The sequence below is a fragment of the Arvicanthis niloticus genome, chromosome 6 (genome assembly GCF_011762505.2).
Source record: "Arvicanthis niloticus isolate mArvNil1 chromosome 6, mArvNil1.pat.X, whole genome shotgun sequence".
NCBI lineage: Eukaryota > Metazoa > Chordata > Mammalia > Rodentia > Muridae > Arvicanthis > Arvicanthis niloticus.
In genome coordinates, this window is record NC_047663.1 from 41,707,481 (window position 1) to 41,735,200 (window position 27,720).

A 27,720-nucleotide genomic window follows, 5' to 3' on the forward strand; every position below is an offset into this window, starting at 1 on the left:
TGTTTTTATCAGTCTTTTAATATGAAAAGTCAAATCTATATAAAATGTTCACAAATAGGAAAATAAATGTCCAAATTACATTTCATCTAGATTCATCAGTGGTATGCTCTCTATATAAAGATATAGAAATGCACACACGTGCATTCTATTTTTGTACATATATACATATACTGATTTTTTTCAGTTGAACCATTTAAAAATTGGCCATAGAAATCACCACATTTTACTTCGGTATGTGTCCCAAAGAACAGGAACACTCTATACAAACATCATGATTGTTACAGTTTTACAATACTGCTATATAATATACATCCAGATTCTAGTTTCTCTAATACCAATTATCTCCTTTACAGTGACTTCTTCTAAAGATTATTTTATGTGTATTGGTGTGAAGGTGTCTGATCCACTGGAACTGGAGTTACAGACAGTTGTAAGGTGTCCTAAGAGTGCTAGGAATTGAACCTGGGTCCTCTTCGAGAGCAGTCAGTGGTCTTAACTATTGAGCCATCTCTCCAGCTCCAAGGTTTCTCTCTCTTTCTCCCAGTCTCCCAGTTTTTTTAGATTTATTTATTTATGTAGTGTTTTGCCTGCATATGTGGCTGCAAGCCAGAAGAGGGCATCAGATCCCATTACAGATGGTTGTGAGCCACCATGTGGTTGCTGGGAATTGAACTCAGGACCTCTGGAAGAGTAGACAGTGCTCTTAACTGCTGAACCATCTCTCCAGCCCCTCTCCCCATTTTTTGGAAACAGAGTTTCTATATAGCCCTGACTGTCCTGGAACTCACTTTGTAGACCAGGCTGGCCTTGAACTCACAAAGATTAGCCTGCCTCTACTTTCTAAGTACTGGGTTTAAAGGCATGCACCATCAACACCACCCAACATTTAAGGTTCCTCTTTTTTTTTTAAAAAAAAATCCAGATTCCAATCAAGAATCCTAAACTGCATGTGTTGCCATGACTTGGTACTGTTTTGTTGTTGTTTTTCTTTGAATGAGGGTTTTCTGTAGTCCAGGTTAGACTTTCACTCTCATGTACAACAGATCTGATCTTCCTGCCTCTACTTCCCTAATGCTTAATTATAGGTACTATCACCCCTGACTTTGATCAGTCTGCCTGTCTGTGTCACCCCCTCCTCAGTTTTTTGAAAACAAATTCTCTATGTGTAGCTCTGGTTGCCTTGGAACTCACTATGTAGACCAGGCTGGCCTTGAACTCAAAGAGATGTGCCTGCTTCTGCCTGCTGAGTGCATGGGGCGAAAGACATGTATCACCACGCCTGGCCAACTTCATCTTTTATAATCGTGTCATTTGAAGAGTTCAGGCTGGTTGTATTTACATGTAAGTACTAAATGCACATCTGAGTATTTCTTCATAGTTAGGTTGAGATTAACTTTAAAATTTTTCCATTTGCACAGCCTGGATTCTGTCACTTTTTTTTTTTATTGCGATGTCCACCCCTATCTGTAGTTTTTATTGTTGTTTGCTTGCCTGCTTTCGTTTCTGTTTTTTGTTTTTAGTTTTTATAGACAGGGTTTCTCAGTGTAACCAGCCCTGGCTGTGACTGTCCCGGATCTGTCAGTCTCTGCTGGTTTTTTTTTGTTTGTTTGTTTTGTTTTGTTTTGTTTTTTGTTTTTTGTTTTTTTTTTTTTTTTTCTGGTTTGGTTTGTTTGTCTGTTTGCTTGCTTTTGAGACAAGGTCTTGCTATGTAACTCAGGCTGGACTTGAACTCCCTGTGTAGTACAGGTTGTCACTGGGCTCATGGCTGTCTTGCCTCTCGACAGGCATGCATCACCATGGCCAGCTCTCGGTGCAGTTATGAGGAACCAAACCTTCAGGACTTCTAAGCTTGGAGAGCTGAATTCTCTGTACCAGCTCCTCATGGCTGGGAAATGTTTGCTGGAAGGAGCCGAGGGAGCCGGAGGATCAACCACACCCTGAGTCTTGACAGAGTTCGCTGACAGGGCAGCTGCTGGCCTCAGGGCTTCCTTCTGGACAACCAGGGCTGAGGTGAACAGTTCTCCAGGACTTCAGGTGCTCAGTAGCCAGCCAGATCCTCCGAAATGGGTCACCGCAGGCCACAGCCAGTCTCTGCTGATGTGGCTGCAAGGGAAACATGGGGGCTGGGGAAGGAAGCCATGCTGGTGCTGTCCTGCTGGGGGAACGAACATGGAGGGGACAAGTGTGGCCTGACAGAGGAACCCAGGACAATACAGAGCAAAAAGAAACTTCAAATAAGAATAAAACAAACAACAACAACAAACCAGACCAGAGTAGATAGACAGGAGACAGACAAGTTGATAAAAACAGAGAGGAAAGCAGGGGGCAGAGACTGGGGGATTCAGGTCCACAGAGAGCAGCAAGTAGCTGCTGGGGCGCTCAGTCAAGTGCCTTCTGTTTAGGTTTAGGAACTGGATGGTGAAGGCAGTTGTAGGTTAGGTTTTTTGTTTGTTTTATTTCGGTTTTGGGTTGTGGAAACAGTCTTGTTGAGTAGCTCCAGCTGTCCTAGAACTAACTATGTAGACCAGGCTGGTTTTGAACACAGAGTTCTACCTGCCTCTGGCCCCAACACTGAGATTAAAGGCCTGGACTAGCTATGACACCAGGCTGAGACAGTTGGTGAATACTAGGAAGCCACAAGGGCTTCCCCCTAGGGCTGTTGGGGTCACCTGTTTGGTTTGTACTCTTCCAGATACAGAACTTTTCCTTTCTGCCCTAGAAGCTCTGCCCTGGGCCAGAAGCTTCCTCCCTAACTCAGCTTTCCATAGGGTTGTCAACAGATGGGAACAGTCTTCTTGTGACACATCTGGGGTGAAGAGGAGGAACAGGGGAGGGAGACAGACAAAGGAGAGAGGGCTGAGGAAAAAGAGAACACTAAAAATAGCCTTCCCTTTGGGTGGGGAGGAATCCAGAATTCCTAGGGGTTCCCAGCAGGTTGACCTCTACTAAGGATCCCAGGCCAGTGTTTTCTTAGGAGAAAAAGGACAAGGGGGGGGGGGGAATCTGCCCAGAGGGTATAGCCAGCCTCTCCAGTTCTGCCAGGGCCAGACTCCTCCTGAAGTTCATGAGGATGGCTGCATAGAGGAACTTGGTGGAGAAGGGACTTTCTGGCAAAAAATGTGCAGTGTGTGCTTTTCTATGGCAGGAAGTGAGGGAGACTCAGAAAAGCTGAGTCAGGCCCCTCTGGGACCACAGTGAAGGAGCCCTTTTCTGCCCTCACCCAAAAGAACCCCCACCCATCCCCCTCTTCTCACTGAGGAGGTGGAGGGGTGACAAGGGACTGGACAGGACACCCCGCAGACTCTCCAGCCATTCTCGCTGTTCCTTTTCAGTGGGGCAGGTGAAGATGAACTTCCGCTCTGGAGTGATGACGGTAAGTCCAGCCTTCCAGCGGTTCCCTCGGATGCCCTTGGGCAGGTCTTCCCATACCTCATATCCCTGCTCATTGCTTCCCAGAAAAACCTGGCCCTGCTCAAAAGCATCCTGCAAATGGAAGGCATGTAGTCCTCAGAGGCTGCCTTGGGGCAGAAGAGCCCTTGCAGCCTGGCCAATCCCAAGGTCAAGTTTGGTAAAAAGGTGTGTGTGTCATTGCCAGATTCGACTTTGATTTGAACTGTTCAAACCTCAATTACATTGCACATAAATCTGCTGAAAATACTAACATATAGAGAATACACCAGGCACAGGGAACTCAAAAGGCAGTTTGTTGCTTTGGTTTGGTCCCTGAGGATTGTGCCTAGAGTCTCAAACCCCACGTTGGCTTCAAACTTATTCTGAAGTTCAGGGAGTCTTTGAATTTGCATTCCAACTGCCTCAACCTCCCCAATAGCTGGGATAACAGGCTGGTGGCCCTGGGTTAAGTTCAAGGGCTTTATGTGTTAGCAACTTTTATACTCGCCATGGCCACTTCTGAGCAAAGCATTCACGCTAAGCCAATATTCTGCAAAAGGGAAATGCAGCATCAGAGAGCTAAGTGCATACCCGTCCTAAGGCACGGCTCTACAACAGCAAGGCTGAGATCGGATAGACCCCAGGGTCCTGCCAGACTGGACTATTCCTGAGCCTGCAGTACTAACCACTCCACTCCAGCCCTCCTGGTTACACCACACCTCACTTTAAGCACAATTAACAGCAGGATTCTGAATGGAGCTGAGTGAGAAGCAGGGATCCAGGCTTTCCTGTCCTGGGTTCCGCTGCCCAGGGATTCTGGGAGATGGTATATTCTGAGATCAGCACTAGCCCGCCTGACTAACATGCTAAGGGGCTCTTACCAGCGGGTTCTTATAATAGAGCAGCCTCCGCTCCTGAGGATCCAAGGCAAACCATCTTTTTTTGAAGGGTTCTCTATGCTGCAAAAGAAGGAACCTCTTAGTAGATGTGACAAAGCCAGACACAAGGGTCAGGCCAGTTAAAAGAGAGGTTATCACACTGGTTCTCTAGCCTGGCTTCTGCAATCAGATACACTAGAGCTTTTTATCCTGGGGCCAGTTCCTGGGAATGCATACCCTCCCCAGAAAATGGCCCTATAACGGTTGGACAGAGACTGAAGTCCAGCCAAACTGGTTCTAGGGTCCACAGGTCTGAGCACCTGGTGAGACTCTGGATTTCATGTTTTGTTTGTTTATTTGCTTGTTTGGTTTGAGACAGGTCTCTCACTGTGTAGTCCTGGCTAGGCTGGACAGGGACCCCTCAGCTTCTACTTCTGGGGTGTTGGAATTAAAGGGGTACACTACCATGAACCAGTACCTGCTCAGATTCGGAAAGCTTTAGTTCAGCCCCTCTCAGCCCCCAACCCCCTCCCTCCCTCCCTCCCTCCCTCCCTCTCTCCCTGTTAGCTTTGCTCTGCACCTCCAGGTGCTGCCTAGGAGTGAAAGGGGTACTTCCCTCTTTCTTGGGCTGTGGACAAAAAAGTCCCAGAAGAAGGAAGCCAGAGAAGTCAGAAGTGGCTGCTGCTTATAAAATTGAAAGTGCTACCCTTGGCTCAGGGGAGAACAAGGCCTGAGGCAAAAGCCAGGGACAGGCCTGGCTTCTGAGGGAAGGGTTTCCAACTTCTGAAGCTTTGTTTCTTTCTTTCTTTCTTTCTTCTTTCTTTCTTTTTTTTTTTTTTTTTTAGATGAGGGTTTCTCTATACACCAGGCTGGCCTCAAACTCACAGAGATCCTCCACCTGCCTCTGCCACCCGAGTGCTAGGACAAAAGACGTGTGCCACCAGCATCAGGCTCCTGAGGCTTTTTTTCCACACTGTCCTCCAACACTTTGGGTCCTCTTACCACCTGTCCTATAATACATTATTGTGTTTTGCCATTGAACCCCTGACCTTATGAATGCTGGGCTAGGCAGGCCCTCTGCCTTGAGCTATATCACCATACCCTATCTCACCTTATTAAATTTCCAGTTTGAGATAGGGGTGGGAGGCTCACTACATTGTGCAGACTGACTTTGACTTTGTCAGGTTAGCTTCAAATTTGTAATCCTTCTGCCTCAGCCTCCTAAGAACCTGGGTTTGTATAATCTTTGTCTGGCTTACAGACAAAGCCCAGGCTCCTCCCTTGAGGGGCAGCTCCTTGTCTTCCTTATATTAGTGAGAAGGCACAGGACCTGGTGAGGGGGTGGGCTGGGGGAGCCAGGCTGAGTGTGAGGAGGAAGGAATACAAGGCCATGTTTTTTCAGACTAGCTCAAGTCTCTCTGACACTGTCCTGGTAGCACAGCAGATTCTGAACCACCTGCTCAAAAGCAGTCTCTCTGGGGGATTCCTTTCCTTCATCGCTTCCCCGAGGTTAGAGTCTAACGGTGGTCAGAGAAAGGATTGGTGACGATGACAGGATGGGACATGGGGGGAAGAAACCCTTGGAGCAATGCTGGGTCCCACACCAGCGAACTCCTCGTCTCTACTCAGTCCATCAACACAGAAACTCACACACATTGGTATGGTATTCTTCCCTTCCTCTCCCTCCCGCCTCTGGCCCCACCCCCACCCTCGGTTTTTTCCTTTATTGGTGGTTAGAATAGAACCATACTAAGTGACACAGAAAACACTGGGATGTACCTTTGGACCGGTCTTCTCCATGAAGCCTTGTTTGAGGTAGTTCCTGGTGATGAGAGGCACGAGCTGGAGAGAGAGACAGAGGCTGACCCCTATTTACAGCCAGAGCTTAAGGTTTCAGATTGAACTTGGCCCCAAGACAAAGAGAAGCTTGGAATGGGGAAGGGTGTATGGCTTATGGGTTATATTTAGAGTACGTACTGGATGTAATACTTCAACAAAGTCTGTCTATGAGCCCCAACATGATTTCCAGCATGGCTCAGTTATGGTTAAAGTGTTTCATTCATCTCAGATTATAGATTAGACAAGACTGTTAAGAGACCCGCTTGTCAACAGGCATGGTGGTGCATGCCTTTAACCACAGTACTCAGGAGGCAGAGGCAGGTAGATCTCTAAATTTGAGGCTAGCCTTATCTACAAAGTGAGTTCCAGGACAGCTGAGGCTACAGAGAAAAGCCTTATCTCAAAAAAAATAAAAATAAAAAAGAAAGAAAGAAAGAAAGAAAGAAAGAAAGAAAGAAAGAAAGAAAGAGAGAGAGAGAAAGAAAGGAAGAAAGAAAGAAAGGAAGGAAGGAAGAAAAGAAAGAAAAAAGAAAAAGGAGGAGAAAAGGGAGGAAGAAGAAGGAAAAGAAAAGAAGGAAGAGAAAGAATAGGAGGAGGAGGAGGAAAGAAAGAAGAAACCAAGCCACAGAGATGAGGGAGAAGACTTTGCTGACAGTCGTCATTCGGCTGACATGACAGCATGAAGAAGTGGGACTTACACTCAGGGCTGACAGGCAGTGGGCCAGCTTCCTGTGTACCATCACACTATGATACCAAATGTACAGATGGCAGAGGCCTTTGACCATCACACTATGATACCAAATGTACAGATGGCAGAGGCCTTTGACCAGACTCCTCACCATGCCAGTGCCAGCTGAGACCTGGTCACAGATTCTGACACTGGCCATGAAGAGGAGACAGCAGGGAAGACACATTGAAAAAACTCTGGCCTAGGTGTTAGGAGACCACCAGAATCTCAGCACCACTTCTGGCTAAACCAGATGTTACCTTGGTAAGCTTTCTGTCTCTTGGGTCCACACCCTACTGTTGTCTCCCACCACTCTAAGGCCTGCTTTCCTACAGGCAGAGAAGCTTCCAGGGATTACAGGTGACTTCCTATGCTTCCTGGGGACCATACAGACCTAGAGCATCAAATGGCAGTCTAATGGCAGTCTAGATTCCTAAGGACATAGTAGGGCCCTGGAGCTGCAGGGACAAAGTTGAGGTGGGAGCTGGCAAATCACCACAGGAAGCAAGAAAGGGAAATTGAGGTCCCAAATGAAAATCTACACCAGACTATTCCATCTCTCCTCAAATACATTCTACAGTCTAGGCCCAAGAGAAACAAAAGAAGCTGCCTGGCTGGAGTCTTACTTCAGATTTCCTTCAGTATTTTTTCCTGTACTTCAGACACTGGCTCACTATAATAGCCTGGCAGGGGCAGGGGGCCACGGTGACAGATGAGCACACTAAAGCTGGGAGGCCGTGTCATTCTCTGGGCAGCACTCTAGCCTCTGACTTGAGTCTATGTGCACATCCTTAAATCCCCCCTTCCTTCCTTCTTTCCTTCCTTTCTCTCCCCCCCCCCCCCAACATAGATTTTCTGTGTATCCCAAGCTGGCCTGATTTTGAACTCACTATTTGGCTCAGGCTGGCCTCAAACGTTCAGCAATCCTCCTGCCTCAGCCTCTAAAGTGCTGGGATTCAGGACAGCCAAAGGCTATACAGAGAAACCCTGTCTCGAAAAACCAAAAATAAAATAAAATAAAATAAAATAAAGTGCTGGGATTATAGGCCACTAAACCTACCTTCTTTCCTCATGCTGGGAGTAGAACCCAAGCTCTAATGCAAACATGGTAAGTGCTCTACCGCTGAGCCACAACCCCGCCCCCTGTGCCTTTCAGATGAAAGAATTGTAACTCCACAAAGACTTTGTGGATTTCCAGCACCAAATTCTTAAATCTGAGCACCACACCTAGATATAGGAAAGACAAGAACGAGAGACAGACAGGGGTGGTAGAATATGGTTGACAACGGGGGTAAGGGGACACTGAGGACACTGGTCAAACACCAACTTTCTCCACACAGGTTACCAAACATAGGAAGCCAGGCCAGATTAAGTAGCGCTAAGCACTGCGGTGGTGGTGCACGCCTTTAATCCCAGCACTTGGGAGGCAGAGGCAGGTGGATTTCTGAGTTCGAGGCCAGCCTGGTCTACAGAGTGAGTTCCAGGACAGCCAGGGCTACACAGAGACCCTGTCTCGAAAAACCAAAAACAAAAAAACAAAAAAAACCTGCAATCAGCACTCTGATCTCTTCACTGAGTCAGCAGTAACCAGCTCTGGGTGTTGACTAAGCACTACGACCTCAGCTTTGAGCCTGACCCTTGGCCTTGCTGGAACTGTGCCTAGGGAACCGCTAAGTGGGTACATTACTGGGCCTCATGTGGGCCCGTGACAGATACTCAGCTCCCTGTAAACTCCAGGATATGAGGAACATTAGGCTTTCAATGAGAGTCTAACAGAAACTCCAGAATCAGGCTGAGAAGCCGGTCTCATGGGTAAAACTGAGCTTTGTCATGAGGACAGTCATCTCAGCACTAGGGAGACACAGACCGGAGGATCCTTGGGGCTCACTCGCCAGCCAGCACAATGGGAGGGCACAGGCCAATGAAGAGAGACTGTCTCCAGAAAATAAAGGGAAATGGCATCTGAAGGATGACACATGAGGCTGACCTCTGACTCCACACACAGGCATACATGTGTACCTGTATCTGCACATATGAGTACATACACATGTGCCCACACCTTTCATCATGGCACTTGGGAGCCAGAGGCTGGCAGATCTAAGTGAGTTCCAGACCAGCTTGGTCTGCATAATGAGTTCTAGGCCAGCCTGGGCTAAACAGTGAGACTGTGTCACAAACACCACCACCAAAAAACAAATCAGATCAAAACAAAACAAACCCACATCCTCAATCACAGAACCTCATAGCTTAGAGGGGACCCTGCAGGAGACCTGGACCATCTTCCTAATATGGGAACATGCTCAGAAAGGTACCTGTAAGGGTGACACAGTATGTTAATGACAGAGCAACCATGAGGGCCTAGGACTCCTTGGCTTAAAATACCATCTTTGCCCCATGTCATTCCTGTCCCCAGACAAGGCTTCAGGAAGTAGATGTAGGTCCCAGATGTCTGGGGACAATCAAAAGGAAGTCCTCAGCTTACTGTCACTTTACCACCACAGAGGATCCGAGGATCCCAACATAGTCCCAAGGCCAGACCACAGAACACAGCCACAAAGCTGTGGGAGGGCCCATTATTTACTTAATGGGAGTAATCACCAAACCCTACCACCAGTTCTAAGTAATTACTATATAAGAAGACTCCAGATAAAGTGGGTTAAAAGTACTGGGCATATAGTAGGTAGGCTCATTTGCATATTTAGTGGGAGAGATCAGAAAGATGTTCAGGTCCTTGACCCTGCAGAGAGTTGTTATCTTCCAGCCCTCCTAGGCTTAAACTGCAACAAACATTGTCTAGCCCCTGAGTCAAGAGACAAGAAGAGAAAAAGGGAGGGGATGGAACACACAGAAGCCAAGTCCACATTTAGCTCACCTCAGACTCTGGGAGATCAGGAAAGGCCAATTTTAAGTATTGCAGGCGGGCTGCACGGAGAGCATTGAACCAGTCCACTATCTCCTGCCAGGGAAAATTAAAAATACGCAGAGTAGTGAAATGAACGGATATGGGAGAGCCCTGGCAAGGCTAGAGGGAGCAGGGTCACAGCACACACACACACACACACACACACACACACACACACACACACACGGTCAGGAAATATACACTTCACACAGGCCCATCTGGGAACATCTGGAGAGGGTGATATCAGAGCCCAGAGGGCTGCCTTGAGCTAGTCACAAGTCACATACAGGAAGAGCTCCCAGCCACGGAAAAAGGCCAGTGTGAGCTGCACAAAAGAAGCTTAGTACAGTTCTTAAAGTCTGTGAGACACCCCTGAATTCCTATTAGGAGACTGGTGTGGAGTGGGCCTGAGACTGTATTCCTTAACACTAAGACTCTCGGGTGCTGCAATGCTGTGGGGTGCTGGGACACTCTTCTTTGGGTGGGGGTGGGGGAGACATGTGGAGATAGTCCTCCATCAGAGATGCTCAGGACCTGGAATGCACAGGCCAGGCACAAGTGGATGTCACAGTGAGAGCACATCCTTCATCATCGTGAGCCAACATCATCTCAGCCGGAGAACCACATTCCCAAGCTTTCTCAGCTCCTCTCCAACCAGGCATCCTCCCTTCCTTCCTTCTGCCCCACCCTCATGCTTTCCTTTCTTCATGTGTATATGTGTGTGCCTACACGCATGTTTGTGCTCCCAAGTGGGCCTGCAGAGGACAGAAGACAGCCTTGGAGATCCCCTTGGAACTGGAGTTTAGAAGCAGCTGTGTGAGCCACCATGTAAGTTTAGGGAACTGAACCCAGGACCTCTGCAGGAACAGCAAGTGCTCTTAACTGCTGAGACATCTCTCCAGCTTCCCCCTCCACCTTGGTTTATAATTGAGAAAGCCTTCTACAACTGAGCTGTGCCTCTAGAGCTCTTTTTACTCCCCCCTCCCAGTGGTATAGTCTCACGTAGTCCAGGCTAGCCTCCTCAAACACTTAAAGTAGCAGAGATTAGCCTTGAACTTTTTTGTTTGTTTGTTTTTATCGAGATAGGGTTTCTCTGTGAAGCCTTGGCTATCCTAAAACTGGGTCTATGGACTAGGATGGCATCGAACTCACAGAGATCTGCCTGCCTCTGCCACCCAACTGCTGGGACTAAAGGCGTGTGCCACCACTGCTGATGCTGCCCATACAAATGCCACTGACGCCACCGCCAACTGGCTAGCCTTAAACTCTTCATCGTCCTGTTCCTTCCTCCCGGGTTTGGGGATTGCACATGTGCACCACATCATGTTTTTATTTTATTCTTATTTTTGATACAAGAGCTTGCCATGTAGCCTACACTTGAACCTTGTTGTTATCCTCCTGCTTCTACCTCCCAAGAACTTGACTTATAGGTGTGTATCACCACAGTGATCTTACTTTGTGCTCTCTCTCTCTCTCTCTCTCTCTCTCTCTCTCTCTTTCTCATCCCCACCCCAATCACTACCCACACCTGCCCTACCCACCCTTTGACCTATGATAGTCCATTCATTGCATAGGTTAATTTAGATGTTGTAATAGATCCCCAGGCAGTTGCTCCTACCCAAGTTTCTCTGAGAACTGATCCTCAACCTCACACCCCACAGTCCCCACCCTGCCCCTGCTACAGCAGCTGGACCAATAAAGAGATAGGACTGGACTTATCAGATATGCTCTCTCCCAGGAATTTGGGATGGAGAGGCAGAAAGACTTGCTGGGAGAGTTGTGTTGCAGGGCAGGCTGAGGCATTGCAGTGATTGAGGAAGTCATGTGAGTACAGGCTCAACAGAGAGCAACAAGTTCCTTTCTAGCTCCAAAGCCAGACACAGCCAGACACAGCCAGACACAGCCAAACACATGGGCCTAGTCAGACTTCTGAGCTCTCCTGTCCTGGTGTTTGTTAAGGGCCTTCTTGGCAGGGTATGTTGGCCTATGCCTACAGTCTCAGTGGGAGAAAGGCTGAGGCAGGATTGCTCCAAGTTCAAGACCAGTTGAGCTACATAGCAAAATAAAACTCCTCCCTAAAAAGGAACGAAATTAAAAAATGAAAGACAAAAGTTCTTGGGTCTTAGGCATTAGGAAAATGGGGTCACCTCAGAAAAAAAGGAACCCAGCATGTCCTTGGGTTATATTTATATTCAGAATGTAAGCAAAAGAAGAACAGTCTTACATCCTGCGTGAACAGTAGCTGCAGTCCAGAATGCCTCCATTGCATCTCACACTGGGAAACACTTCCACAATGAAGCTTAAAAGCCCTGTGGGAGCCGCGTGTGATGGTATATATACCTTTATTCAGCACTCAGGTGTGTTCAAGGCCAGCCGGATCTACACAAGCTCCAGGCTAGCCTGGGCTATCTAGTAAGAACCCTTCAAAATAACAACAACAAACCCCCCAAGCAAACAAAACCACTCAACAAGCAAATAAAAGCCATGAGAGAGATGGGCATTAAAGAGCAGTCCAGAGTCACCTCCTCAGTTTGGGGGACCCTTGGAAAATCCATCCATAGCTCCAGATAGCTGCTGCCCAAGGTCTTTCACCACAGAATCATACTCACACATAAAATATAAAATGAAGAGATCTAATTAAAAAAAATGTTTTAGCTGGGTGGTAGTGGCACACACCACTGATCCCAGCACTCGAGGCAGGGGCAAGGGCAGAGGGGCAGAGGGGCAGAGGGGCAGAGGGGCAGAGGGGCAGAGGGGCAGAGGGGCAGAGGGGCAGAGGGGCAGAGGGGCAGAGGGGCAGAGGGGCAGTGGGGCAGAGGGGCAGCGGGGCAGAGGGGCAGAGGGGCAGAGGGGCAGAGGGGCAGAGGGGCAGAGGGGCAGAGGGGCAGAGGGGCAGAGGGGCAGAGGGGCAGAGGGGCAGAGGGGCAGAGGGGCAGAGGGGCAGAGGGGCAGAGGGGCAGAGGGGCAGAGGGGCAGAGGGGCAGAGGGGCAGAGGGGCAGAGGCAGAGACAGATGGATCTGAGTTTGAAGGCAGCCTGGTCTACAAATCGAGTTCCAGGACAGCCAGGGCTGCACAGAGAAATCCTGTTTTGATCCCTGGCACATAAAAGTTGTTAAATGGGTGCTGGGCTGAGGAAATGTCCACTGTGTGACCTGAGTAAGGGACCTGACCTGTCCCTGTCCCCTGAATGTGGGGAGAAAATATTTTCAGGCTTGTCGAGCATTCAGACATAAACTGTCACCAAGAGTGTGTCTGGCAAAGTTAAATGACCCCAAAGTGTCAGCCAATGCTTCCCTCATGTATACTCAGCATCTCTGCCCTGTCCATCACCGACTATGCTGAGGACCTGAACCAGTTCTCTCTCACATACAGCCTTTGCTTGACTGCTCTGCTCAGACCAGCTGATCTCCCAGTCTTGCTATGTATCCTAAGTCGGCTGCAAACCCATGATCCTCCTGCTTCAGCCTGTCAAGTGTTATAAAATCATAAGGTTTCTCAAACAGTTTTGTGTGTCCTAATCACTCCAGACTGTTAAAGTCTCTAATCGAGCAGGTCTTGGGTGGCCTGAGACTGGTCCTTCTGTTTATTTATTTTGGGGCTGGACAGATAAATGGCTCGGCAGTAAAGAGTACTGGCTGCTCTTCCTGAGGACCCAGTTTTAACTCTCAGCACCCACATTTATTTGTAACACCGATTCCAGGGTAGTATGATACCCTATCCTGATCGATACACAGACACACAATGCAGGCAAAACACCCCTACACATAAAATAACATATGTTCTTAAAAGATATTTGTTTCTATTTCATGTGTGTGAGTGTTTTGCCTGCATGTATGTCTATGCACCACATAAGAGTCCTGTACACACAGAAGCCAGAAGAGGGCATTGGATGCCCTGGAACTGAACTATTGTGAACCACTGTGTTGGTGCTAGGAACTGAACCCAAGACTCTGCAAGGGCAGCAGGGTCTGTACTGAGCCATTCCTTCAGCCTCCCAGGGTCTTAGGTAATACCCATGCTCTTGGTCCAGTGTGACATATGGAAGGAAAGACCCTGGCCCAGTCCATCCACCCTTCCTCCCAGATCACAATCTCCACCCTACCCACACCTGCCATTTCTTCATTGTTGTTGTTGTTGTTGCTGTCTCACTATGTAATCCAGGCTGTCCTGGAACTCAATCTATAGACCAGGCTGGGCTCAAACTGACAGAGATCCACATGCCTCTCTGCCACCCTAATTCTGGGGCCTGGCATGTGACACCATAGCTGTGGATTTGCTGTATTTTGCTAGGGTCCCCTCTGCTAACTTTTCTCTCACTGATGAGTGTGCACTGCCCAGATACGTTCCCAGTGCTTGCTAGGTTCATCTATATTCCACTCTGCCTTCCTCAGATCTCTAACTCAGAGTACACAGAGGAAATAGCTAAAGGCACTTAGCAGCAGCCATGGCAGCAACAGCAGCGGCGGCAGCAGCGGCAGCAGCGGCAGCAGCAGCAAGCAGGTCTCCAGAGGCAGCTGAGTGTGTGATGAAATGTGTGGCGGAGGTGATAAGCTGGGCCCATGGACTGGACACCATGCTGGAGGCTGCAGAAGTGACTTGAGCCATCTCACCTTTCCACTGTCGTGATATACAAACAGGTTCCTGGTGTGGCCCTCTTTCCTGTAGGTTATCTGCAGCCCGTGGGGATGTCCAATCTTCTCTGTCTGGAAGGTGGCATTTAAGTCCTTGATGTTGATGACAGCCTTTGGGGCTTTACCCTAGAAGAAAGAAAGGATCCTCAAGATATCCATGGCAACAGGGGCCTTCCTGCCAAGGCCTTCAATACAAGGAAGCCTCTAATACATAACCCTGGGCTGCTCCAATAGCCTGTGCTGGTCATCCCCACCTGCCTAGTCAGACTGGCCCCTCTGAGCTGGAGGGGGGTCTAGGAAACCTTCACTTTGGACTTTTCACACGTTTTAGTCACAGAACCTTTCCCGGAGCAAACCAACCACTTCTGTGAAATAAACAACCAGTCAGCAGGCGTGGGGCTCAGAGTGTCGCATGAACCCTGCGGCACACACTCTTGGTGTCTGCCCCTTGGGCTCTGACACATGGTAGAGCACTAACTGATGCCAAGGAATCCTGATGAGAGACAGGATGATTTCAAGCCCCAGGACTGGCAGGAGCCACAGTGAACTCTTCTCTGGCCCACACATTTTTAAACACAAATTTGAATTCTAAGTCCTGAACCTTGAGCTTGCAAACGAGTGCTTTCCCACTAAGGGGCGCCTCCAGCTCCCCTGTGTTGTTTGTTTGTTTGTTTGTTTTAAGATTTATTTAAAGATTTATTTATTTATTTATTTATTTATTTTTGTATGTGAGTAGATCTCCTCGGACACACCAAAGGAGTGCATCATATCCCATTACAGATGGTTGTGAGCCATCATGTGGTTGCTGAGAATTGAACTCAGGACCCCTGGAAGAGCAGCCAGTGCTCTTAACCACTGTGCCATCTCTCCAGCCCTATTTGTTTATTTATAATCTGCCACTGAGCTACACCCAAGTCCTTCTTCTATTATTCTTGTATAATGATTTCTTTTTCTTTTTCTTTTTTTTTTTTTTTTGCTAGAAAAATGTTTTTAAACGTTACCTATATTGTTCAGTTACCCATTTTAGGAGATTGTTATATTAAATTATGTGTATGTCTGTGTACCTGAGTGTATCTATGTGCACTATGTGTGTGCAAAGCTCTCAGAAGACAGAGGGGGCATGAGATCCCCTGGACTTACAGGAGGTTGTGAGTTGCCTAATGTGAGTGCTGGAAACCAAACTTGGGTCCCCTGGGAGAGCAACAAACGCTCTCAGCTGTTGAACGTTCCTCTAAATCCTACTTCATGTCTTATAATGGTTGAGCAGCAGTTAACTCTGTTATGTTATCATTTCCTTAGTTAACTGTAGGTGAAAACTTAGTTCTGTGGGTTTCCTTTTCTTTTTAGAATTGGGCTAAAATAAAGTTTCATTCTTTCTCTTCTTCTTCCTCCTCCTCCTCCTTCTTCTTCTTCCTCTTCCTCCTCCTCCTTCCTTTTGTTTGGTTTTGGTTTTCGGTTTGTTTGTTTTTTTTTTTTTTCAGACAGGGCTTCTCTGTGAACCCCTTGCTGTCCTGGAACTTGATCTGTAGGCCAGGCTGGTCTCAAATTCACAGAGGTCCACCTGCTTTTGCCTCCCATATGCTGGGATTAAAGGTGTGTGCTATCATTTGTGACTGCCCAGGTTAGTCTTTAACTCTTGAGCTGAAACCCTTCCTGCCTCAACCTCCAGAGAAATTGTGACTCCATTTAGCTTAATTCTTTGCACAATCCAAAATTTTTACATAAAAATTAGCTACTTTCATAATAAGAAAAATTTCCATTTTAGGAAAAATACAAGAATGAAAGAAAGAAAGAAAGAAAGAAAGAAAGAAAGAAAGAAAGAAAGAAAGAAGGAAGGAAGGAAGGAAGAAAGAAAGAAAGAAAGAAAGAAAGAAAGAAAGAAAGAAAGAAAAGAATAGGAGGTCCATTTGAAGTACATTCCTGTAATCTCAACAGTCAGGACCATTGTGAGTTAACGGCCAGCAGGGGCTACACAGCAGGATCCCATCTGGAAACAAAATCAAGCAAAAGTGACTACAGAGGTCACTGCCACCCCCACTACCCTTAACACAACATACTGGACAGGCCTGGGACTGAAAAGCAGACAAACTTTATCCAGCCAAGGAGGAGACCCTGTTATGGAGACCAAGTCACAGCCACCAGTGGGGTTTGGGCCCTGCCTGACCACAGGAGAGCTTTTCTCTTCCTGCCTTGAAAAAAACAGAAGCGTTGAGAAAGCAAGTTGTCAGTGTTTAAAGTGGCAGGTCTCCACTTTTCTCCACTACACTTTTCCCTAAGTCCGGGATATACCAGCTTGCCCTTCTAGAAATGTCTACTCATCTAGGAGAACATCAGAGAAAGACACAGACCAAATGTCTCAAGGCCGAGCTGCAGAGCTCAGAGCTTGCCCCTCTGGTCGGCTGCTACTTCACCTTCAACTTTGTTAACACTTTCCTTTTTTTTTTTTTTCCTGTTCTCTAATACTGCACCACCCCAGGGCTCAATGTGGTAGCTGGCCTCCAAAGATATCCTCACCACTTCCTTCTCTCCCCGTAATCCCCAAATGCTCTACCCAGAAGGATGTAGAACTGTATCCCTTCCTTTAAGTAAAGCTGGATGCATGATTTGTCTTGACCCTGTAGAATACAGTTCCTGGCCTGGCTTTTGAAGGCTTGGCAATTTTGTTCTTTTATTGTTTGGTTTGGTTTTGATCTATTTTTAGGTTCATCTTACTTTATGTGTAGAAGTACTCTACCTCCGTGTAGGTACCTGTGTTGTGTACTCGCCTGACGCATGTGAGTTCAGAGGAGGGTGTTGAATTCCTTGAAACTTGAGTTAGGGGTGGTTGTGAGCCACAGTGTGGGTGCTCAGAACCACACGAGAGTCCTCTGCAAAAGCAACATTTAATTGCTGAGCCATTTCTCCAGCTCTTGTTTAGACAGGGTCTTGCTATACAGCCCAGGATGGCCTGGAACTCACTATGCAGCCAGCTCAGACTGGCCTGGAATTCATAGAGACCCACCAGCTTCTGTTTTGGGGGCACAGGGATTAAAGGCAGGTGGCACCACACCCGGCAACAATCAGTTTGGCACTGAATTGAACAGTCTCTGTGCCTTAAAGAGGCTTACACTAGCTGTGCTGGGGATGAACTCAGTGACAGAACGATGTCCAGCCTGTACAAACCCTGGACTCAGTCCCTAGCATCATAAGAAAAAAAAACATAGAAAAGGCAGACTTCTGACTGACTGACCACGGGGTTCCCAAGGGCACTGGGCAAGGAAGAGGGAGTTTAGTTGGAGATATATGTATATATATATTTGAAACAAGTTCTCATCATGCAGCACTGGCTGGCCTGGAACTCACTCTGCAGACCAGGCTGGCTTCAAACTCACAGAGATTGGCCTGCCTCTGCCTCCCAAGTTCTGGGATTAGTGTCACATGCCATTTACCCAGCCTCATTTAAATGAGTAAACCAAATATGGAAATATATCTCAATAAAATTGTTTTTAACCAGGCATGGTGGCACACTCCTATAATCTGAGCACTCAGGGGGTTCTTTCTGAGTTCAAGGTTATCCAGATTTAAGTAGCAAGTTTCAGGCTAGTAAGGGCTACAAAGTGAGACTCTGTCTCAAAAAGAAAAAGAAAAAGAAAAAAAAAACTAGAGAACAACAGCAATGAAATGGACCAAACTAGGCTGATTTTTGACTGACCAAAATGTGGCTGCTCGTGGACTGGATTGACTGTAGCCATGGAGAAACAGGAGAACATCACCCTTGCCAGGACTGAACGGGAGTGATCCTGAGAAAACACAGGGGGCCTGGCCTCTTACCTCCTCCTTGGTGTAGTACTTCAGGAGGCCTTCCTTCGACAGAAGGACAAACCTTCTTCTCAGGAACTGTGCATTGTCCCGTCCTCGCTTCCACAGGAACCCTTCTCGGTTACCTTAACCACCAAGGGCAAGAAATGAGCCATGAAGTCAATATAAATAGGCTAACCTGAGGCTCAAGGGACCGAGGGTAGAAGGGCCTCCACCCGCCACTGGAATGTAGCCAGTCTGACCTGGCACTCTCAGGTGTGGGACGCAGGGTCCTATCTGGGGCCAACTTTATATGATTTCAGTCTCCACCCACTGTGCAATCCCTTCTTCCTCGCTTCTCCATGAGATCCCACTGCTTTCTGAGAAGAAGGCAAGTGTGGTGGGGCCTGTGATCCCAGGATTTAGGCTGAGGAAAGGGAGCTGTTATGAGTTCAGTGCCAGAACCAAAACAACAAAGAAAAATGTGTTGTGGAAACAGCTCAGCAGTTAAGAGCACTTGATGTTTTTGCAAAGGATCCAGGTTTGGTTCTCAACACACACATGGTAGCCCACAACCATCCACACATAACTCCAGTTCCTGAGGATCAGAGACTCTCTTCTGACCTCTGAGGAGCATGTAGTGCACGTACATACATTCGGCCCAACAGTCATACACATAAAAATAAAGATCTTTTAATAATAAAAAAGGAAAGACAGAGAAGAGAGGGGAAGGGGAGTGGAGAAGAGAGAGAGAGAGAAAAAGAAAGAAAAGAAAAAGCTCTTAAGACAACCAAGTATTAAGAAATAGGACTAATTCTGAAGGAGGTCCTGAGCTGGGATGTGGCTCAGCTGGCAGAGTCTCTCATAGCATGCAAGAAGCTTTGGATTTAACCCCTAGCACTGCATAAGGCCAGTAGCAGTGGCTATAATCCTAACATTCTGCAGGTAGAAGCAGGAGGATCAGGAGTTCAAGGTCATCCTTGGCTATACAGAGAGTTCAAGGCCACCTTGGGACAGATGAGACTTTGCCTCAAAGGAATGAAGGGAATGTGTGGTGGTCAACACACCTTTGATTCCAGCACTCAGGAGGCAGAGACAGATGGGTCTTTATGAGTTTAGGGCCAGCCTGAGATACATTGAGAGTTTCAAGTAAGCCAGGAATATATAGTGAGAGTATGTATGTATGTAGTATGTATGTATGTATGCATGCATGCATGTGTGTGTATATAAAATTATATACTCCTAGCCAACTTTGACATTGGCATCAGTCAAGTTTGAGAGTATAAGAATGATCCTCAAGACCTCTATTAGTTGGGAATAATTTATACTCCTAGAAATCCTGGAAGCTGATGTCCTTCAAGACCTTTGTCCTCTGGGCAGTGCCAGCTTGAGAGTTTGAGTCAGTGGGGTGAAGAACCTCCCTGGATCTAGGGCTGCCAGTGAGGTACCCTGCATGAGTGTGGAGAGAGAAGCTGAAATCCAGCTCATGTTCTCACCAAGCCTACCTCCCCCTTTCGTTATCTAGAGCCCATAAGAGCATAGACCTCAAAACATTAAGATGGTAACTTTTGGGGTGCAGATGGTTCAGTGGCTGACAACATTACCTGCTCTCTCAGAGGACCCAGGTTCAAATCCCTGCCATACCCACATGACTCACAACTGTCACAACTCCAGTCCCAGGGGATCGAATACCCTATCCTGGCCTCTGGGTGCACTGCATACATGTGGTGCATATACGTACATGCATACAAAATGGTAACTTTACCTGGGAGTGAGACAGCTTTCTCATCAGCCATAAACTCCTGTCTTTCATACTTAGCTCGAATCCATTGTTCCTTTAAGACCCTAAAAAGAGAACTTTTGGTCAGTCATGTCTTCAGTGTTTTCCCACAGTGACTTCCCAGACCCTACAGCAGAAGGTGAGGACAACTCAGAAAGTGCTACCTCAAGATACCCAGAGGTTTTCCTCCTTGGGATAGTTAACATTGGTGCTGGATGATTCTCTGTAGTGGAGGTGGGGTGTCCTGTGCTTTATGGAATGTGCAGCAGTACCTCTGGCTTTTCCAGATGACATACCGGGGAAATGTGTCTTCTAGTGGGTTGAGAAGCACTAGCCTGTCCCTCAACCCTCTACGTCAGTGATGAAGATAGCAGCTTCCTGGACACTTAACCTGACCCCACCGACAGCTGCCTGTTCGGGAACTTGAGTAGTAAATGTCCTGGACCTGTTGAACTCAGGGCCACCATGCCGCATAAGAGCAGACTGACTCAACTTTCTGTTTCATGTCTTTTGAACTGAGGTCTAGTGCATCCCAGACTGACCCCGAGGTGTCCAAAGTAGCTGAGATTGGCTTTGAACTCGTGATCTTCCTGTTTCCACTGCCCACCCCCCCACCAAGTGCTGGGATTACAGATGTATGCCACCATATCCGGTATTATGTAGCATTGGGGATCAAACCCAGGACTTTAAGTTAAGCAAGCACTCTAGCAACTGTTATATTGCCAAACCAAATTACTGACCATCTCTAAACCTAGGAAATGAGGCAGTAATAAACCTGCCTTCCTAGTGCTGTTGAGGTGGGCAATTCTATGTAAAGAACCCAGCACTACATTCAACACAAAGTAGGGTTGATTGGTTGGTTGGTTGGTTGACAGTGACTTACTTTGTAGGCTGGCCATGAACTCACAGAGAACCGCTTGCTTCTGCCTCGCAGACAGTTTAGAAGGTGTGATTCCCAACACCAGGCTCATGGTGTTCTTACTGCTAACCTTGACCAAATGTTACTCTTTGCTGCTGTGAAACTGCAGCTGAGAACAAACCTATCTCCATTGTTTGTTCCTTCTTATCTTTTCTGGGTACAAGTTCCAAAGGTTAGCTGACTGAATGGCCTAGGCACAGGAGTGACCTAGAGCTGTACATCTGGCCCAAACAGGTCACCTGCAGCTCTGGGTTGCTCTGGGTTGTATGGGCCAAAGGGATCAAAAGTGAGAGACTGACTGGAAGCCCTCTCTGGGCCATGCTGGGCAGTACAGAAGGCACCTGGGTAGCAGTAGAGCTGTGGGGAGGGGAAACCTGAAACCCTCTGCTTATAAAGATTCGCTTCCCTGCCACTCCTCATGGCATCAGTAGGCCTCGGGTCACCTAACTGCAAGACCACAGACCCACCAATCACAGTTACATATTTGTTCAAGGTCTGAGAGCACCATGCTGTGGTTCAAATGCAACTTTGTAGCCAGCATGGAACTGTGTCTACCCGAGGATCCCTTTTCCTGTGTACACAAGACACTCTCTTGTGAGCCCTGAGTGAAGCCAACTCCCTGAGAAGGTGGCCCAGGCTCAAAGACTCAGCCTTGCGGAAGTTTGGGGTCAGTAGGTTCTATGGTCCTCCCCATCCCTCACCTTTACAATCCTCCTGCTAACCCGGGTTTTCCTAATGCCCCTTCACATCCATCAGGTTCTGTCTCCGAATCATAGGGTGACAGTCATCCTTTCAGAGTCGCTGAGAATGTTTGACAATAACACACACAGCATTTAACACACTTAAACATATCTATGGAGCTTAGCACACTTGGAAAGCTCCATAGATATGAATGGCTTTTGTTTTGTTTGAGGTGGAGTCTCAGGTAGCCCATGCTGACTTCCACCTCACTGTGTAGCTGAGGCTGACCCTCTTACCTCCTGAGCATCAGGATTGCAGGCTTTTGCCACCACACCTAGTTTCAGGCAGGATTCCTATGCACCCTCCATGGTAATACCAAATCCATCCTTGAAACAACCTTCCATCCAGATCACAGGAGAACTCACCTCAGACAAAGGTACCAGGGACAGAGCAAGACTGGGAAGACCCCTCCCCCAGGCCCTCCCTGGGATCACTCACTCACAGGCAGTCGTTGGCCTGAGGGACGTAGTAGAAAGCTGGGACTCTAGCTTCAAACTTGGCTTTCACACTGAGGTTCCCATTGTGAGTCATGAACTATAAGACAAGAGCAAACTGGCGTAATTGTAGAAATTGAAAATGAACTTGAAATGAAACTGTGGCTTTCCCAGAAGACTGTGACTGTTGGGTGTGGTGCCCCGCACGCACACAGGCCTTTAATCCTAGCAGAGCCTGGTGGATCTCTGTGAGTTCAAGGCCAGCCTGTTCTACACAGTAAGAGTTCCAGGACAGCCAGGGCTATGTAGAGAAACCCCATCTATAAATAGATAGATAAATAAATAAATAAATAAATGCCTGTGGTTTTCACTGGTCTGAGGCTGGGCCAGGAGAAACTCTCTCTACGGTGGTGTCTCACCAGGCATGGAAAGCCCTAGTTTGATATAATATGGGGTATTGATAACTATGCCTTATAGAAGAACAACCCCTTACAGTTCTCACATAATAGCACATTGGGTTCTCTTAACCATTTTAACACTACTATTCTGTTTTTAAAGAGGACATCGGGGCTCAGAGAGGTTAGGTGGCTTCTTAAGGCAACAGCACTGGTTAACACAAAATGAGGATCTGGCTGGGCAGTGGTTGCGCACGCCTTTGATCCCAGCATTTGGGAGGCAGAGACAGGTGGATTTCAGAGTTCAAGGCCAGCCTGGTCTACAGAGTGAGTTCCAGGATAGCCAGGGCTACACAGAGAAACCCTGTCTCAAAAAAAAAAAAAAAAAAAAAAAAATGAGGATCTGAAGCCAGCTCTACCAGACCACAAAGCTCATGTTTTTTTTCTCTCACTCATTCCAAGACAGCCAAGCCCCGTCACAGCCCTTAGAGCCTACAGGAGACTGAAGTAGCTAGAGAATGAAAATGGCTGCCAGCCCCATAGAATCACCACATGTCACCAGAGACTAGCCTGGGCATTGTGTCCAGTGATGTGCTGTTGTGCTAGTAGGTGTGACATAGCTGGGCTAAAGGCAGGAACTTCAGGTTGGTAATTCATGTCTCTGGACACAGTGAACACTGTCCTCCTGGAGCTGTGTCAGAGACATGTATTGCTTTTGGACCCCTGGTGATCTCACCAGTCCCAGGGAAGACATCCCAAGGGCTTAGAAGACAAAACCCTGTGAGTGTATGGGCTAGCTGGTGGAGTACCTGGTTTTCCCTTGCTTAGAATGTAAGCCTTGAATGCATAGCCACTTTGTCTTCAGTGTGCTCTTCCCACAAAGAATAGAATAGGCTTCCAGTTATGTCTGTGTGGATTGAATGGTAAAAGGCCCAGCCCAGATCCTGCCACAAAAGGGAAGTGCTCAGGGACGTTACCCTCTCCCCCTATGGCTCTTGAACCTCTCTGTTAACCAGTGTGATGTTGACCTGCCTGTTCTCTTAAGGTTTGCTGGGCAGGAAAGCAGAGTGGGCTAGGAAGGGGTGAAGGACCTTAGGCTATGAATCCGATGTTTCTCTTCTCAGTTCCTGGCTCCTACAAATAATGACAGTAACTTAATTCACTTTGTGTCGGGGCTGAACCTGTTTTCTTCTTACAGCAGCCGGTGATAGGGAGATGCATGTCCATTACATGGGTGTGGAAACAGACTTCATAGGCAAGATTAAGGCCCTAGCACAAGGGCTTGAGCAATGAATGGCTCAACAGTGAAGAGCACTTATGGCTCTTGCAGAGAACCTGGGTTCGATTCTCAGCAACACCATGGCCATTCACAACTATTGGTTACTCCAATTCCAGGGGATCTGATGCCTTCCTCTGACCTCTGTGAGCTCCTGGGCATACATACAAACACTCAGGGACACACACACACACACACACACACACACACACGAACTTAGGGGCCTTTGTCTAAGCCATCATCTACAGGTCTGTTTCCTCTCATTAATCATTGCACCTCTCTGGGCTTCATTTTCCTCCTCTTCCACAGAATACCTGCATCCCGCCTCTTCTCCCTCACGCCCAATTCCAAGAATCTGCACATGCGTGCCAGTCTACCTCCACCATACTGTCGTCCCAGAAGTCCAGTCTCACGGATTTAACTTTGCTGATGTCTGGGAAGTTGCGGTGGACGCCAGAGCAGTGGAGACAGATGAAAATCCCCAGCTTGTAAGAGGCCCAATCAGGATCTGCAGGGTGGAAGAGCAGGATCTCCGCTGAGCTGGACAAGGACTGGACTAGGGTGCAGGGACAGGCTGGGCCGGCAGTTAGGATTCTGCGTCGGAGGCAAGCTCTGCCCATGCCTGCAATCCTTTCTCTCTTGGTTCCCAACTTTGGACAACTGAGGTGACAGCATGAATCGTGCTTAGCCCACCCTTTGGCTCGACGACACCCAGGAGACCTCGGAAGTGGGAACCGAGGAGAGCGGGCAAGTGAGGGACCTGCTCAGAGGCTCGGGCCCGGAGCCAGCCACATCAGCATCCTCGATCATCGCGCGGCAGTGAGGGTCGCGGAGGCCCAGGAGGCACCGGGGTGAGGACCTCAGGGTCCGAGGGCCCGGGAAGGGCCCGGGATCGGAGATGGTGTCCAGAGCCGGGTCCTGGGTAGTTAGGTGCCGGGTGGGAGAGCGAGAGGGACTCAGGGCATGGACCGCATCTGATGCGGAGCGAGGACCGAGGTCCCGGGCTTCGGGAGCAGGGAGACGGAGGACCGTCGGGGTCTCCCGAAACTCTCCAGCGAGAAGGACTGGGGTCCCAAGCGAGGAGCGAGTCTGAGTCGCGCGTGGACGGGCTCCTAGGGAAGGAGCCGGTGGGCCAGTAGCCGGGGCCGTGGCTGCACCTGCCCCGCACACCGCGCCCTTACCCGCTGCCCCGCAGTCGGCGCAGTGCCCGTTGCCGGTGCCCGCAGCCTGCAGCAACTCCAGCAGCCGCTTCTTGTTGCGCTCCCGATCGCCCATGGCCGGCCCAGAGGTCTCAGCGGGGCTCAGCCCCGCCGCCTCTGTGCTTCCCGCTCTTGGACGCCCATGATCCGGCGTTTCCCTGGCCGCCGGAGACGGATTCAGATCCCTAAACCTCCAGGCTGGTTCGGCCGCCGGCTCCGCCCACGGGACAGAAGGCCCCGCCTCCTGTCTTAGGCCACGCCCCATGAATATATGCCCCGCCCCAAGACTGCGCAGCCCAGCTCCACGACCTGAGGAAAGGGACAGAAGTACACCAGATCTAATCCAGCCTGGCTACTTGCTAACTAGAGACCATGGTTTATTCAGTCGCTCTGCACCTCACTGTCCATATCTGAAAAAGAGGCATATAAGGCTATGTGTGGCTATTTCCTCATCGTGGAAGCATTCTGCGCTGGAGGAATAGCTCGTAATACTCAGGAAGTTCAGAAAAGTACAGGACTGATAAGGCTGGCGAGAGAAGACCCTTTTTGCTGGGCTGCCTGCTTGTGAGCAGGGAGATCCAGCTGAACAGCATTCATGAATAGGCATTCACACTGGGTGGGCTTTTGGCGATGCCTCTTCTTTTGAGACATCCATTCTCTTGTAAGTAACCTCAAGAAACTCATTGGTTCTGCAAGCTAGACTTAGGTACAATTATTTGGTCTGTCGATGGTGTGCTATATAGGGTGAATAGACATTTGTTCATGTCTGTCATCTCTCCGTGTACACAACAGGAATGTGTCTGTCCTTCAGAGCTCCTTGGAAACACTGGACATGCTTTAATTTGTGTTAAAGTGTTCTGTAGGTCTTACATCTGTGCAAATGTCCCCTTCTCAGAACACCCTCCATGATTCCCAGTCCCCAGATCTGGTCCTGTTACCATTCCTTAAGCGTGCCATCTATCCTCGGGAACCCTGATTGTATCGGTGCTCCATGTCATATTACCATCACATAGATAACTGTGTTAATTCCAATCCCTGCAGCCTCACTAGAGTTCAGTGTCAATATTTTATTCCTGAATCACTGAGAATCCTGGATAGCTCTGAGAAACAGCGAAACAGTTTCTTGACTGGATTCACCAGGAAGTAGACCAACCAGACAGAGCTGGAGCCTGTGAAATTCCATCACTGTGAGGCAGGGCAGGGATGGGTGGTCTTGAACCTGTTTTGCTACACCTCTTCTCTTTGATACCCAGTGACTCACTTGAGGAGTCTAATCATTCATCTGTGACACACATGGGCTTCTATCCCAAAGGACCTGAGGCCCTCCATACCCACATTCAACACACACAGAGAGAGAGAGAGAGAGAGAGAGAGAGAGAGAGAGAGAGAGAGAGAGAGAGAGAGAGAGCCTGATAATGGTGGTATATGGCAAGGATTCCACAGATTTAAGATATGAATGTTGGTCCCAGCTGCATCTCTTCCTGTTTGTGTGTTCCATCACTTCCCTAAATCTTGGCCTCATCTGGGAGAAGAAGATGTTGAGGAGTGCTGAGACAGCATACAAATCTCTGAGAACCCAGAGGTTTCTTTGCTTCTCTGATGGAAACTCATCTGGAATGCTAGCTTTCATTTCTCTCCATTCCCATGGTGGAGGAGGTCAAGCCACCAGACCTGGAGAAGAACATTCCAGAAACAGCCAGCCCTTTGGGGTCTTGACTGTGTGTTGGGTTTGGGGTGGCTCGCCCAGGAACATCCATAAAAGAACCAGTAAGCGAGCCAGCTGGGGTCAGGAGCCATGAAACTATTTACCAAATAAACCCAGAGATGATTCATTTCCGCTGCACTGAATTTAAAAAGAGACAGAAATAAGTCTCCCAGGAGGAGGATGGGAAAGACTACAATGTAAGGTATGCAGGCAGAGGGGAGAAGCACAGGGGGAAGAGGGCACAAGTCAAGGCCGTCTCTCCTTTTCTCATCCTCACGGTAAAGCTGGTCCATTTGGAGCCCCAGCCCAACTTAGTCACCTGTAGCATCTTGACTCTTAACTCCCTGGAGCCTCATAAAGAAGCAGAGCAAAGGCTGAAGGTGGACTTGCAGTCATCCTAAGAAAGGAAAAATAATGGTAGGTTGGCACTTTGTGACAGGTTTCCTGCCTCCTGCCTCTTTGTTGGGGGTCAGAAGACAATTAATACAGACTGGGCGCTTAGCAGACCAAGCTCCAGACATGAACATGAGTTTCACAATGTACCTCGGTGGGTAGCAGACATCTTGTCATTTCACAGAAGAGACAGACAGCTGAGCCCCAGAGGAGATGTTACCCAAGGTCTTGTGGCCAAATAGTGTGTGCAACAGGAGCTGACAGACAGATTTCCTGTTACAGTGTTGTTTAGTCTGCTTATTTCACAAAACCCACTTTCTTCTCACCCTGAGTTTGGTACACTGTGTAATGATGATCAGATTCAACCCACCCAGGTGTGTGTGTGTGTGTGTGTGTGTGTGTGTGTGTGTGTGAGAGAGAGAGAGAGAGAGAGAGAGAGAGAGAGAGAGAGAGAGAGAAGTGAGAGGAGTGAGAGGAGAGAGAGCAAGTGCAGTGGTTAGAGCACTTGCTGCTCTTCTAGAGGTCCCAGGTTCAATTCCTAGCACCCACATGTCAACTCACAACTATCTGTAACTCCAGTTCTAGGGGATCTGATGCCCTCTTCTGTCCTCTGAGGGCACTCAAAATCATGTTCACATAAACAGACACAGACCTATACATAGGTTAAAAAATAACCTTAATAAAAACCCACCCCCAACACCTACACACACACACACACACACACACACACACA

At 48.2% G+C, this 27,720-nt stretch overlaps 2 protein-coding genes across 6 annotated transcripts in view; one reads left to right on the forward strand and one right to left on the reverse strand.

Moving 5' to 3' along the window:
- On the reverse strand, positions 1 to 25,498 carry Adap2 (ArfGAP with dual PH domains 2). Of its 5 annotated transcripts, none has more exons than XM_034506095.2 (11): positions 24,872 to 25,483; positions 24,068 to 24,198; positions 22,028 to 22,119; positions 19,911 to 19,990; positions 18,179 to 18,291; positions 14,348 to 14,494; positions 9,707 to 9,790; positions 6,048 to 6,110; positions 4,272 to 4,349; positions 3,221 to 3,483; positions 1 to 2,103 (listed from the first exon to the last, which is right to left on the reverse strand). In XM_034506095.2, exons 1-11 carry the CDS (start codon positions 25,152 to 25,154, stop codon positions 2,031 to 2,033), a joined length of 1,407 nt encoding a protein of 468 aa, XP_034361986.2. In that variant the 5' UTR covers positions 25,155 to 25,483; the 3' UTR covers positions 1 to 2,030. The 5 variants fall into 5 exon arrangements, with proteins under 5 accessions (XP_034361986.2, XP_034361987.2, XP_076792315.1 ...); XM_034506096.2 differs by having other exon boundaries at positions 3,255 to 3,483; positions 24,872 to 25,472; XM_076936200.1 differs by lacking the exon at positions 6,048 to 6,110 and having other exon boundaries at positions 24,872 to 25,498.
- The window catches only part of Tefm (transcription elongation factor, mitochondrial), a 17,559-nt gene continuing 14,036 nt past the window's right edge, over positions 24,198 to 27,720 (forward strand). The window contains exon 1 of the mRNA XM_034507780.2: positions 24,198 to 24,541. The gene's annotated coding sequence lies outside the window, so the exon portion shown is untranslated. The remainder of the gene's footprint in view (positions 24,542 to 27,720) is intronic.